Below are 12,261 nucleotides of genomic sequence, written 5' to 3' on the forward strand. Positions count from 1 at the left end.
AGTATGGAACAACAACAAAACCACTAATACTTTAGCTCAGTATTTTAAATTCATAATATATCTAAATGTAAATATTTTACCTATCTGAACTATAAAAGATAGCTTTAAAAACCAAGACCACTCTAATAGACTAACTTATTATCTTTAAATTTTATTACAATAATATTGAATAACTTGGCACAGATATAGGGATTTTAAAACTTCTATACGATAGCATGGTAGAGGTCATGCCAATTATAGCTGAAATAATCACTATTTTTCTAACTTTAAACACTGTTAGAAAATGGTTTCGTCAACAAAATCTTCTGAATTCTACTTGATATAAAAATTCACTATCAGGTTCAGTGCCACAGAACACATGGCCTTTGCATCACCTATACATTTTACACATAAAATTTTTGGTTTTCTGGGGTGTTTAAGAACCAATTGTATGTAAACTGAAAAATGATAAGCAATTTACCTTTTTAGTATATTTCCTGTAAAGTGTCTCTCCTGCCAGGACAATGAATCACAGCCTTTGTAGCACTGTGAAGTCACCTTACACACTTGTATAAAACTCCTAAATCCTGCTCCCACTCTAAGCCAACTGAATCAGAATCTCTGAAGGTGGGTAAAGCCAAACACTAGGACTTTTAAAAACTGAGCTCAGGGGAATCTAATGTGCAAGCAGAATTAAGCATTGTTTTAACTTTAGTGCAGCATCTCCCAACAGACCTACCATATCACTATCACTGGGAACAATTTAGAAATAAATGCAAATTCTTGGATCCATCCTAGACAATAAGAAACTCTGGGGGTGGAACCCAAAAGCAATTTGTGCTTTAACAAGCCCTCTAGGGGATTCTGATGCTACTAAAAATGTTGGGCCAAAAAGCCAAATATCATCTTGTTTCTGTATGGACTGCAGAATTACATTTATGTTTTTAAAAATGGTAAAATTAAGAAAAAATCAAAATAATATGTGACGAGTGACTGCAAATTTCAGTGTCTATAAATAAGGTTTTATTACATCATGGCTATAATGCCCACTTATTTCCATATTATCCATGGCTGTCTTTGCACTACAACAGCATAGGTGAGGTGGGCAATTGCAAAGAGCTCACCAAGTCAAAATAATTGCTATCGGGACCCTTTCAGAAAAAGGCCTGCCAACTCCTTCTGTCTTGGACTGGTAGGGCTGGATTATCACCATGCACTCTTTATTTTTAAGTTAGTAGTTAGCAGACCTTTTTCTGACCTTGGTACTATAGTAAAAAGAATTTAAGTTATATGGTTTTAACTATAATACAAACCATATAATTTAATTTTAAAAGAGAAGGATAATAAGTAAAAGTACGTACTTGCCATCTTTAAAATAGGTTTTCAGAGTATCACTGAAACTTTTGGAGTACTTTACAAATTCTTTCTTTTGGTGTTCAAGTGCCTGCAGACATAAGAAGCAATTAAAAAAAAAAATGCTAAATAAGAAAAGGGAAATGACACAAAAGCCAAAGTCAAAGATAGGAGGTTATTCCTAGTAATCAAACCATTTTAGTATTTAATTCAATAAAATAATAAGGTGTAAACTAACATCTAGGATGACTTCTAGGAAACTTACCCTGCGGTTCTGGTATTGGTATTTCTTGAAGACATTATTCACTGTATCAAGAAGTTCTTTTATTGCACTAGCAATATCCCTGTGAGTTAAGAAAAAAAGAATTTTCTTAAAATCAGTTATATTTGAAAGAAGTTTGTATATATCTTCTTAAAGAATCTTTATTATTGAAAGCATTACACATGTCCTTTTTTTTCTGTATATATCTTTTTAAGAATTACTAAGTATACTGTTAATTACCATACTAACATTATGTCAAGCACAAACATCTGACTGGCGATTGAGGGGGGTTTTTAGCATGTACCCTTCTGTGATCTTGACTTCTGCACTACTGACCACAAATTCCACATAAATTTTCCTAAATTATTAATATTTCTTTCAATATTACTGACTTAAATTTAAAAGAATATGCCTCTGCCTCTCATCTTTTCCAGTTATAATTTTTCCTTTCTCTAATATAGCTGACTTTAAGTTACCATATACTCTGTTTTTGCTAGATCATAAACAATTATATGAAATTTTGCTATTACATATAACTCATTTCTATATTTACCAACACTCCTAGTTACATACCCAGTAATTTGTTTTGAAATATTTCCTCCTCAGACATAGCTCTTCTCTTGAAACATTTATCTCCTTCTAACAACTATGTATCCTCCCCCTTTAAAACCTATATTTATGTATATAAAGTGTATAATTTTCTGGGAGTGACAATATCTGATTATTTTTCTACCTTACCTTTTCCAGCAATCATCCTTCAGGTGTACCTCAAAAGCTGTATACACACTTTAAGTGCTGATAACTCACTTAATTATCACTCCTTTTCAAGTTTAACTGATTTAAAATAATGGGTGAAGCCAGACGAAGCTTTGGGGGAAAAAAATTTATCCACCAGACGATTTTATGGGGATACATAAAAGATGAAGTTTACTGTACAAAACTGGCAACAGTTGACAAACTGAGGGCACACAAATACGAACAAAATGATTCTTGATGTTTGTGAATCTATTGCTTCTCGTTATCAACAGTGCCTGGACCAGAATGGTCATCGGTTAGAAAACGGTGTTGACCAAAAAAAAAAAAAAAAAAAAAAAAGAAAAATAAATTCTTTAAACACTGACTTCATAATCATTCAAAGTGTGTACACATTTTTAGTGGACACCATATCTATGCATCAATATCTCCCTCTCCTTAAAAAATGAGAAAGTAGAAGAAATGGAGATTTCTTTGAAGTGGAGATTCAAACCTAATTCTGCTAACACATACAAACTTCCTATTCATGTAGTGTTGTTGTTTTTTCTGAACACTTCCTATATTTTATATCTATGCTCTTTTTTAATTTTCATGTTCTAGCTTAAAGCAATCTTTCTTGGCCAAACTGAACTCAACATAATTCTGCATTTATAAGTAGTCTCATATTCTCTAAGGCAAACCTTCTCTTTTTCACATTCATTCTCTTTGCCATTCAAACACAATCCAAGTGTAAACATGAATTAGTAAGATATACATCCAGACTATCTCAAATATAATTTTTTATGATTGACTTTTTAATCATTAATATCAGATTTCAGTTATTTCATACCTATAACAATCTTTCTGCTTTGCTACTAAAGGGGAAAAAAAAAGGTTCAGTGTGCAGATTGTCCAGCTTTCTGGACATGTGTGTTTCACAGAATATTTCCAGTAAATCAGCATATGGAAAGTCTAAAACTTGTAAGCAGATAGGATTTTAGAATGAAGAAAGGTATTTTCGCCTATTCTAAAGTAGTAATGACATTTATGACATCTCAATAAATACTTATTACATCCTAATGTCAAACATCAGCCTCAGGCTGAAACATTAAAACATTACATGTTTAAATAAAACAAAGAATTTTAATTAAAATGACATTTGTGTACCTGTTTTTCCCCTCTAGTTTAGTAAAAAGTTTTAAGTTATACAACTGTTATTTCATTTTAGTTTTAAGGAAGTTGAATCCTGCTGTATTGCTGTGATGGCTGTAAGTCCACCTATATTTAATAAAACAAAGTCACATGACCATCCTATTATGTGAGAAAAATTACAATTTCAACAAGTAAAATATGCCAAATCGCTGCATATGGATGATTCTTTAAATTCACAGTGAAACTATTTAAAACAAAATATAATGCAGCAGATTATAGTGATCACAGAGCTGTTTTCACTGAGCCGTACTTTAAAATTCTACCGAAAAGAACAAGAATGTACATTCAGTGCTAACCAGCATGAACATATGTTCCATGTACAAGAGAATAGCTGCATTCCATAATCGAAAGAACAGTTCTGAAATTGGCAGCTCCCTCCCTCACCTGAGAGCAAAAACTAAAAAGGGGGAGGGGAGGGAAGGGAGGTTTTAGTGAACAGTGCTCCATCCTACTAATAAATATTGGGAATCTGTGCTTTAAAAGAAAATGGGGGGAAAAAAGGGGGGGTGGGCACCAGGTGATTCTGCTAATAAACCTGGTTTGGAAGCCACTGTGTAGGAACTCAGAACTTAGAGCTAAGGTTTGATCTATTATTTGCCAAGAGCTTTACCTAGGCTGTTTATCCTTAAGCCTGGCATTCTCTAAAACAACCTACAGCAGTTTATATCAAATATTATGTCATTTGTATGTTCATAGAACATTTTCATTTATGGAAACAAGGAAGCTAAATTATATTACTGAGTACTGAAGATTTGGTTCCAACCAGAGAAAATCCCGTAGGCATCTCTCTCTTTCTCTCACTCTCTCTCTCAACACACACACACACACACACACACACACACACTAAACATACAATAGTTAAATAAAGAACTAGGGAAAACTTGATGGTAAAAGAACTACAGTTGAGCCGGGACCGGTTTAGCTCAATGGATAGAGCGTCGGCTTGGGGACTGAAGGGACCCGGGTTCGATTCCGGTCAAGGGCATGTACCTTGGTTGCGGGCATATCCCCAGTAGGGGGTGTGCAAGAGGCAACTGATCGATGACTCTCTCTCATCGATGTTTCTAACTCTCTATCTCTCTCCCTTCCTCTCTGTACAAAATCAATAAAATATATTTAAAAAAAAAAAAAAAAGAACTACAGTTGAGTTAATGGTTTCTATGATAAGGGACACAGAACTACTAAGAGGGGCAACTTTGGGGAAACATAACACTGAGAGGACAACAGGCATTAGGTGAAATATAAACATACATCCTATCAAAAAATTGCATAGAATAATAGTGTTTCTAAATCATATCACCCTAATTTGTGTATGTTTATGCAAACACTCTAAAGGAAGGAAATTCCTATGCCGTATGTTTGCTCTAGACAGGTCAGCTCTGGAAAAGCTAATGTGAAGCTATCAAGGAAACCAAACCCTGGCGAATTTTTTGCCTATGAATATGCAAATGTAGATTATAATGAGTAAATAGATAAATGCATAGCGTTCTGGTCTATTAAATCACAAGTCTCTACTAGTCATCCATTAATTGGAATGTGTCAGATTTTTAAAAGAATCCCATGAATTAATTTTATAAAATATTTGCATAAACTCAAATGTAATCAAACAGAAACATTCATTAATCAAAAGTACTTTAAAATATTTGTTTGCGGGGATCATTTTTCCTAATCAACTCCATAGAGAGAAATTGAAATAAACCTTACTTTACAATGCCAGTATGTGTTGTCAGTAGATGCTATTTCTTCCAATTCTCACAACTATTAACCCTCATTTTCACAGGCAGAAACAAAAGAAATACAGAATTTAAGCACCTTACCCAAGTTACATAGCTAAATATTGAAGTGGAGATTCAAACCTAATCCTGCTAACACATACAAAATTATCTGAATATTTTTTAGCTAAGAGTATGTTCTTTCTACTCTGGTATAACCTATAACAACATGTACAGTACTTGGTATAGTAGGTATTTGATACATGCTCACTGAAAAATACTGCTAAAGAGCAAAACTACCTGAAATATGAGAAAGTAAAATATTTGAAAGAAAGATAGTAATTGCACAATATGTGTGGCCTAAAGGATAAACCATTGCTTTCATGTTGCTAAAACTTTAACCACTAATTTGTTAAACAATGTAACAGTGGTGACAGCATATCAAAATCTATCTTTTTTTCTATCTACCTATCAGATCAGTAACACAAATAATTGCAGCTTTAGCTATGTATACTAATTCATACTTCGTTGAGTATCAGTCTCAGAAATAAAACATATTATCAACAAACATTCCATTGTAAATTATCCCTAAAACGTATAAATTTTAATTGCCAATAATATTAATTTAGTTGTGCAGAGTACTGTCCAGAATTAAAATATTACTATTGTTCTGTAAATGAGAGACAAAACCCCCAATTCAGTTACTGTCAATGACTATGGACAAGGGTCTTAGGCTCTTGACCTCAACATCCTTATGGTTAAAATGCAGCTGCTAATAAAGTGGTTTTCAAACTCTCTCTCTAGGGCCAGACTGGATTTAACACAGATGCTTCAGGAACTCGACAGGGGGAGGGAGAAGAGGAATCAAAATAGCAGGATAAGGACTCCAGGTCAGTCACTTCTACCCTGGCTAGGACAACACTGTTCTCCCTCTGACCTACTGGCATTCTATATAAGATGTCCTTTATCAAACTTCTTCCAAACAACAGAAACTTTTCATTCAATTACCAAATTAGATCAACACTATGAATCTATGATAGGGAAACAGCAGAGAAGACCCTAGAGACAGTCTACTTGATTTCAAACCCGGCTCTCCCATCTTACCAGCTCTGTGAACTTGAGAAAGTTTATTTAATTTCTGATGCCTCAATTTCCTCATCTATTACAGACATTTGTAGTAAGTTAATATGTTATAAGTACTTTTAAAAGTGCTTAGCATGTAAGTTCTATATAAGTAATTAATATTATTAAGATAATATTGATTCTGTAAAGCTCTACTTGAATGACCTGAAGCAAAATTTGCTGAAAATATTAAGAACATCAAATCTTCAAAGAAGTGTAGTACACATCACCAAAACAATTTTAAACCTAATTATTAGAAAATTATAGAAATAAAAATTTTAAACAGCTGTGTTTGAGATCACTGACAATTTATCCTTTTATGGACCAAACATGTTTACTTTATACCAAATTAAAAATCCACAAACAGCCTGGACCGGTTTGGCTCAATGGATAGAGCGTCGGCTTGGGGACTGAAGGGTCCCGGGTTCGATTCCGGTCAAGGGCATGTACCTCGGTTGCGGGCATATCCCCAGTAGGGGGTGTGCAAGAGGCAGCTTATCGATGACTCTCTCTCATCGATGTTTCTAACTCTCTATCTCTCTCCCTTCCTCTCTGTATAAAATCAATAAAATATATTTAAAAAAAAAATAAATAAATAAATAAAAAAAATAAATAAAAAAATAAAAATCCACAAACATTTGACTGTCTTCCTTCTTCACATATTAAAAATAGTTTAAGGAAGTTGGGGCTTCTCAATAATGGCAAAATATTTACCTTAGGGTTTGTATCCCATTGCACAGATTTTGGCTAGTCAATGAAGCCTTTATCATACATTCCAGTCCTTGATTAGAAGACCAAAGTGAGGGACATTCCTTGATAGCTGGGTTGGGCACCCATCATGTACATTTTCTAAATGGAACATACTTCTCCCTCTCTATCACTCAAAATAGGTACCCAAACTAGTTAAAATAGCATTTTGCAACGTAAATTACAAAGAATACGATTTCTGAGAAATGAATGTTAATATTTATTCCAAGTAAGACTTCCTAAGTTAACAATATGAAATTTCATGCAATTGCTAAATCTTTCCTTTCTAAGCAATCTCTAAGCTGTAATTTCACCAACATGTTAACAGCATGACTGCAATTATTCCAATATTTCTCTGTTTTTTATCCACAAAGAGTACATGACTTGTCCTAATGACTTGTGCTATTTCTGAAATAAAAACAATGTTATCCAGCCATATAATTTATCCAAAACTTTTTTATTCACTTTAACATGACATTTAATTTTTCCATGTTTTATATAGTTTAAACTATATTTCAATTTATGTGCATTTCATTGTTTTAAAATTAAATACTAAAAAAATGTTACTGTATTCTGAGGTGAAACGCTACAGCTTAGAAGTTAACAAAGCATTTAAAAACTCCAAATTTGTTTCAAATCAATATTTTAATTTAACATTTATGTCATACAAAAATGAAGTATCTAGAATGAGAGGTTCCTGTGAAGTGCTTAAGAAAAGAACAAAAACAAGAAGTTGCTTACTTGATTGTCTGGAGAAATCTCACCCTGTCATTGATCTCATCTGGGATCTTACTGAGAATCTGTTTAAGTGCTCGTGCCTTTTCGTTTAGGTCCTGAAATTCTGGCTCTGGTCGTTCAATCATATACTCTGATAAAATAAATACATAATAAAAAGCATCAGGCAACTCCTTGTCAAATGCAAGTCTACCAATTCCCAATGTTGGTCATGAGGGTGAGGGAGGGGAGTAGAAAGGCTAGATAACCAGGAAAGACAAGGTTGCAAAAGCAGAATTTGTTAAGAGTTCAACTTAGTTTGGTAATAACAGGACTCCTACAAAGTAAGATAACAGAAGATGAAAGACGAAACATTTTCAACTTGTGATAAATAGAAAGCCCAAATAAAAATAAATAAATAAAATTAAAAGGGAGTCTTAATCAAATTGACCAAACCTCTGAAGCTACATTTCTCGAGAAAACCTTAATGACGTTCATGACAAATACGATGGCAACATGTACCTGCCAATGGGGAAGATGAGCTTAACAAAAATCTCTACATTGAATATACAATGGCTCATTATACCAAAACCTAAACAACCTACTAAAGTCTTCACTTAAAAACCTCAAAAAACACACACCAAAAAACACTACCAAAAATGCAACACAAGGGTTGGATCACAGAAGAGCAACCTTAGAAAGGAAGTTTAATCAGACCTGGTAGAGACAGAAACATTAGTAGTAGATTCATTGTAGACTTTGGAAACATTACAACCCTACCAGTCAATGCAACCTGGCCTCACAGACTGGAAATGCGTAAGTTTAGAATAATGATGAGGACTTTCTTACAAATTATGGAATCAGTTAAAATATTTCCTGTTTTTCTCCCCCAATAAAGATGGGAAATTCTACTTCTATTTTTTTCTTAATTAGTGGGAAAATGGGTACTAAATTTAAGTGAAACCCATTTCTAATTATTTAAAAAAGCAAAAAATGAGAAAGAATGGTTATTATATTGTTTTCTCAAATCTGTGGTTGAATAAAATACTAAATTAGAAAAACCCTCATTAATTCAAACTGCTTTTTGCATCAAGTTAACACAAAATTAAAAACAAAAACAAAAAACATTCCACAGAGTTTATCTTTTGACAAAACCAGAACTCATCAAACATATTCAACAAGGGGAGAAAATTTAAGTGTATAACATAAACAAACACTTTACTTCAAGTAATTAAACCTGAACCTGACAAATATAAAACAGAAAGCAAGAACTACTTTTCTATTTTATAGACCCCCCTTCCCACCCCAATATTATCATAATAATAATAACAAAAAAAAAAAAAGAAGAGCAGGAGGAGAGGGGAAAGAGGAGCTAGAACCTTTTGTCAAGCAATAAAGATTTGGAAGAAGTGCTTTTCTACAACTATAAGAAAACTAAACAAGGCTCTTTTCTGATTACCTTCTACATCATCAGCTGCCATTCGAAGAAGCGATTCTGTGAAGTTAACTTCTACACTTTTTTTCTCTAAAATTTTCATTATGATGTCTTGTGTGAGTCCTGGATTTTCTTTTTCAGCCTATAAGAAAGAGAAAGCTAGTTTTGAAATGTAGAAATGAAACCAGAATTTTAAAACCAAAACTTAAATGTTTAGAAGGTTTGAGAACTTAGACTGATGAACCTAGAAAGGCAGAAATCTTTGTAAAGCAGGTGTGGTGATGGTATCACTTCTGTTTGATAAAACTTAAACATCAGTAACTTTTTATTACAATGTTTATTTTCCATTTGAACTCAAAGTACTTAACATTTCCTACTTCTCCTTTACCTTCTCCTGAAATCAAACTAATAACAAAGACAGAAATACTAATAAACATTTATATTTTTAAAAGCTAAAATAGACTAAGGATTTTTAATTTTTTTCATTAGGTAATCTTTCAACTTGAGGATCTAGCAATTAACTACTCATCTTACCAGTATTTTACAGATTCTCTGCATTTAAATTAACAGAATGTCAGGAATACAAAAAATAAAACAGGATTACTTTTGCAAGTTTTCTTGAAGATATATAATCCCTTAAATACTTTCCCATACAATCATTTTCACTTTCTGTTTTATTTTTGTAGCAAGGCTATTACCTTCCCTAGTTTCCAGAACATTATTAATCCTTTTACTACCCTGAGTTTGTTTCGCTGATGAGTTTGCAATGGTTCTGTTACTCCCTAGAGCACTAAAATCGTCTAGTCATTTCAGTACTGAGCATAAAGAGTTCTGAGTTTACCAAAGTTAATTTTCGAGATTTGGGTTTTCCCCACTAATTTTACCCAATTTTATAATTGTTCAAAATTTTATAATCACACTATACATTTGTTTCTTTTAGGATGACTGCCAATTTTAATCATTATGCTGATGATTCCTCATCTTTCTTGCCCTGATATTAAATAGAAAATAGAAACAATTTATGATCTTAACCATATGGTGACCTATTTGTTTTCTTATGTGTCTAGCACATTTAATCTGCCTATTCAATTCTACTCTGGTATCACTGCAGATACAGCTTTCTTCTGCTCCTATTGCTCTCTCCATTATGACATCTTGTTTCTCATTATTTTAATACAAAAAACCTAAAATGCTACGGAATTAAATAGGAAAAGAAAATATAAACATTTATCTCACTTTTAACTATTGTCAAATGATCCCCAGGAAAGTCATTTTGATACATAATTAATAACAATAAAGTGGGTCTTACTAAATTCCATTTTTGTTGTTGCTAATCCTCACTTGAGGATATTTTTCATTGATTTTTAGGAAGAATGGAAGAGAGAGGGAAAGACAGACAGAAACACTGATGTGAGAGAAACACATCGGCTGGTTGCCTCTTGCCTGAGCCCTGTCCAGAGCAGGTGCAGGGGAACGGCCTGTAACCAAGGTACGTGCCCTTGACTGGAATCAAATCTGGATCCTTTGATCCGAAGGCCTATGCTCTATTCACTGAACCAAACTGGCTAGAGCTGAATTCTATTTCTTTTAACTGTAGTCCCTATTTCTCATGGGGGATATATATTCCAAGACACCCAGCAGAGGCCTGAAACCATGGATAGTACCAAATCCTATAAAGACAGATGCTCTTCAACTTATGACAAAGTTATGACCCTATAAGCCCATCACAAATGAAAAATATCCTAACTTGAAAGTGCATTTTATACACCTAACCAACTGAACATCACAGCTTAGCCAAGTCTACCAATACTCAGAACTCAGTATTTAAAAAATGCTGATAACACAGTACACTGTAGAGCAGTGTTTTTCAACCTTTTTTGGGCAAAGGCACACTTGTTTCGTGAAAAAAATCACGAGGCACACCACCATTAGAAAATGTTAAAAAATTTAACTCTGTGCCTCTATTGACTATATATAAAGTAATTCTCTTGAATAGGAATCAAATAAACACAAAGAAAGTATTTTATAATTACTTTATTATGAAATATTAAGTAAACAAAATAGTGAAAAATTATAAAATTCTTGTCTTGTTTGCACCTATGGCACACCAGGCAACATCTCGCGGCACACTAGTGTGCCGCGGAACAGCGGTTGAAAAACGCTGCTGTAGAGTATTGGTTGTTTACTCTCATGATGGAGTGCCTTTCTGGGAGCTGCAGCTCAATGCCACTGCCCAGCATCATGAGACTATTGTACCACATATTGCTAACCCAGGAAAAGATCAGAGTTCAAAATTCCAAGTATAGTTTCTAACAAATGTGGATAGCTTTCAAAACACTATACAAACAAAAAATCCTTAAGTCAAACCATGATAAGTTGGGGACTATCTGAACTGTTTTTCCTATTCATACATATCTATGATAAAGTTTAACTTATAAATCAATTAGGCACAATGAGACCAACAATAACAATAAAAAAAAGAACAGTTCTATCAATGCACTGTAATAAAAATTATGTAAATATAGTCTCTATCAAAATATCTTATTGTAACCAGCCCTTACTTGTAGTAAATATGGCTTGGTGTCACTTGTTTTAAGGGATCCCTTGCTTAAATCCTCACATAGTCTCAATGTTTCCTGGTGCAACACATTTTTGTTATCAATTGAAATATTTTCTGTTCATGTCTTCCACCCACAAATTTAGTGACTTTTTAACTTAACTAAACAAACATTTACCATGCACTGTGGCAGTAACTTTTGCAGTTTGAGAAGGGACAGCAAAATCTGCACAAATTTCTTTATAATTTCATGAATATAAGATTTGTTCTTACCACTGACCTTAGCAACCTGGACATACACATTTTTCTTCTTCTTTTCTTTTTAAGTCAAAAACTTTCACCTAAAGGAAGCACATTGTGGCTTCTCTTTTGACCTATCCCAATTGCCAGTATAACTGCTTTTGAGCTTTGTGGCCATTATTAAGTAAAATAAGGG

General features: G+C 33.4%; 1 protein-coding gene across 2 annotated transcripts in view; it reads right to left on the reverse strand.

The window, feature by feature from the left end:
- PDCD10 (programmed cell death 10) overlaps nt 1-12,261 on the reverse strand; it is a 47,340-nt gene that overhangs the window by 2,619 nt on the left and 32,460 nt on the right. For both annotated transcript variants that reach the window (XM_084874148.1, XM_084874147.1), the window contains exons 4-7: nt 9,293-9,410; nt 7,861-7,987; nt 1,598-1,676; nt 1,341-1,423 (exon numbers count right to left, since the gene is read on the reverse strand). In XM_084874148.1, coding sequence (XP_084730274.1) covers nt 1,341-1,423; nt 1,598-1,676; nt 7,861-7,987; nt 9,293-9,410 — 407 coding nt within the window. The remainder of the gene's footprint in view (nt 1-1,340; nt 1,424-1,597; nt 1,677-7,860; nt 7,988-9,292; nt 9,411-12,261) is intronic.

The sequence above is a fragment of the Pipistrellus hanaki genome, assembly GCF_964339955.1.
Source record: "Pipistrellus hanaki genome assembly, chromosome: 2".
Taxonomy (NCBI): Eukaryota; Metazoa; Chordata; class Mammalia; order Chiroptera; family Vespertilionidae; genus Pipistrellus; species Pipistrellus hanaki.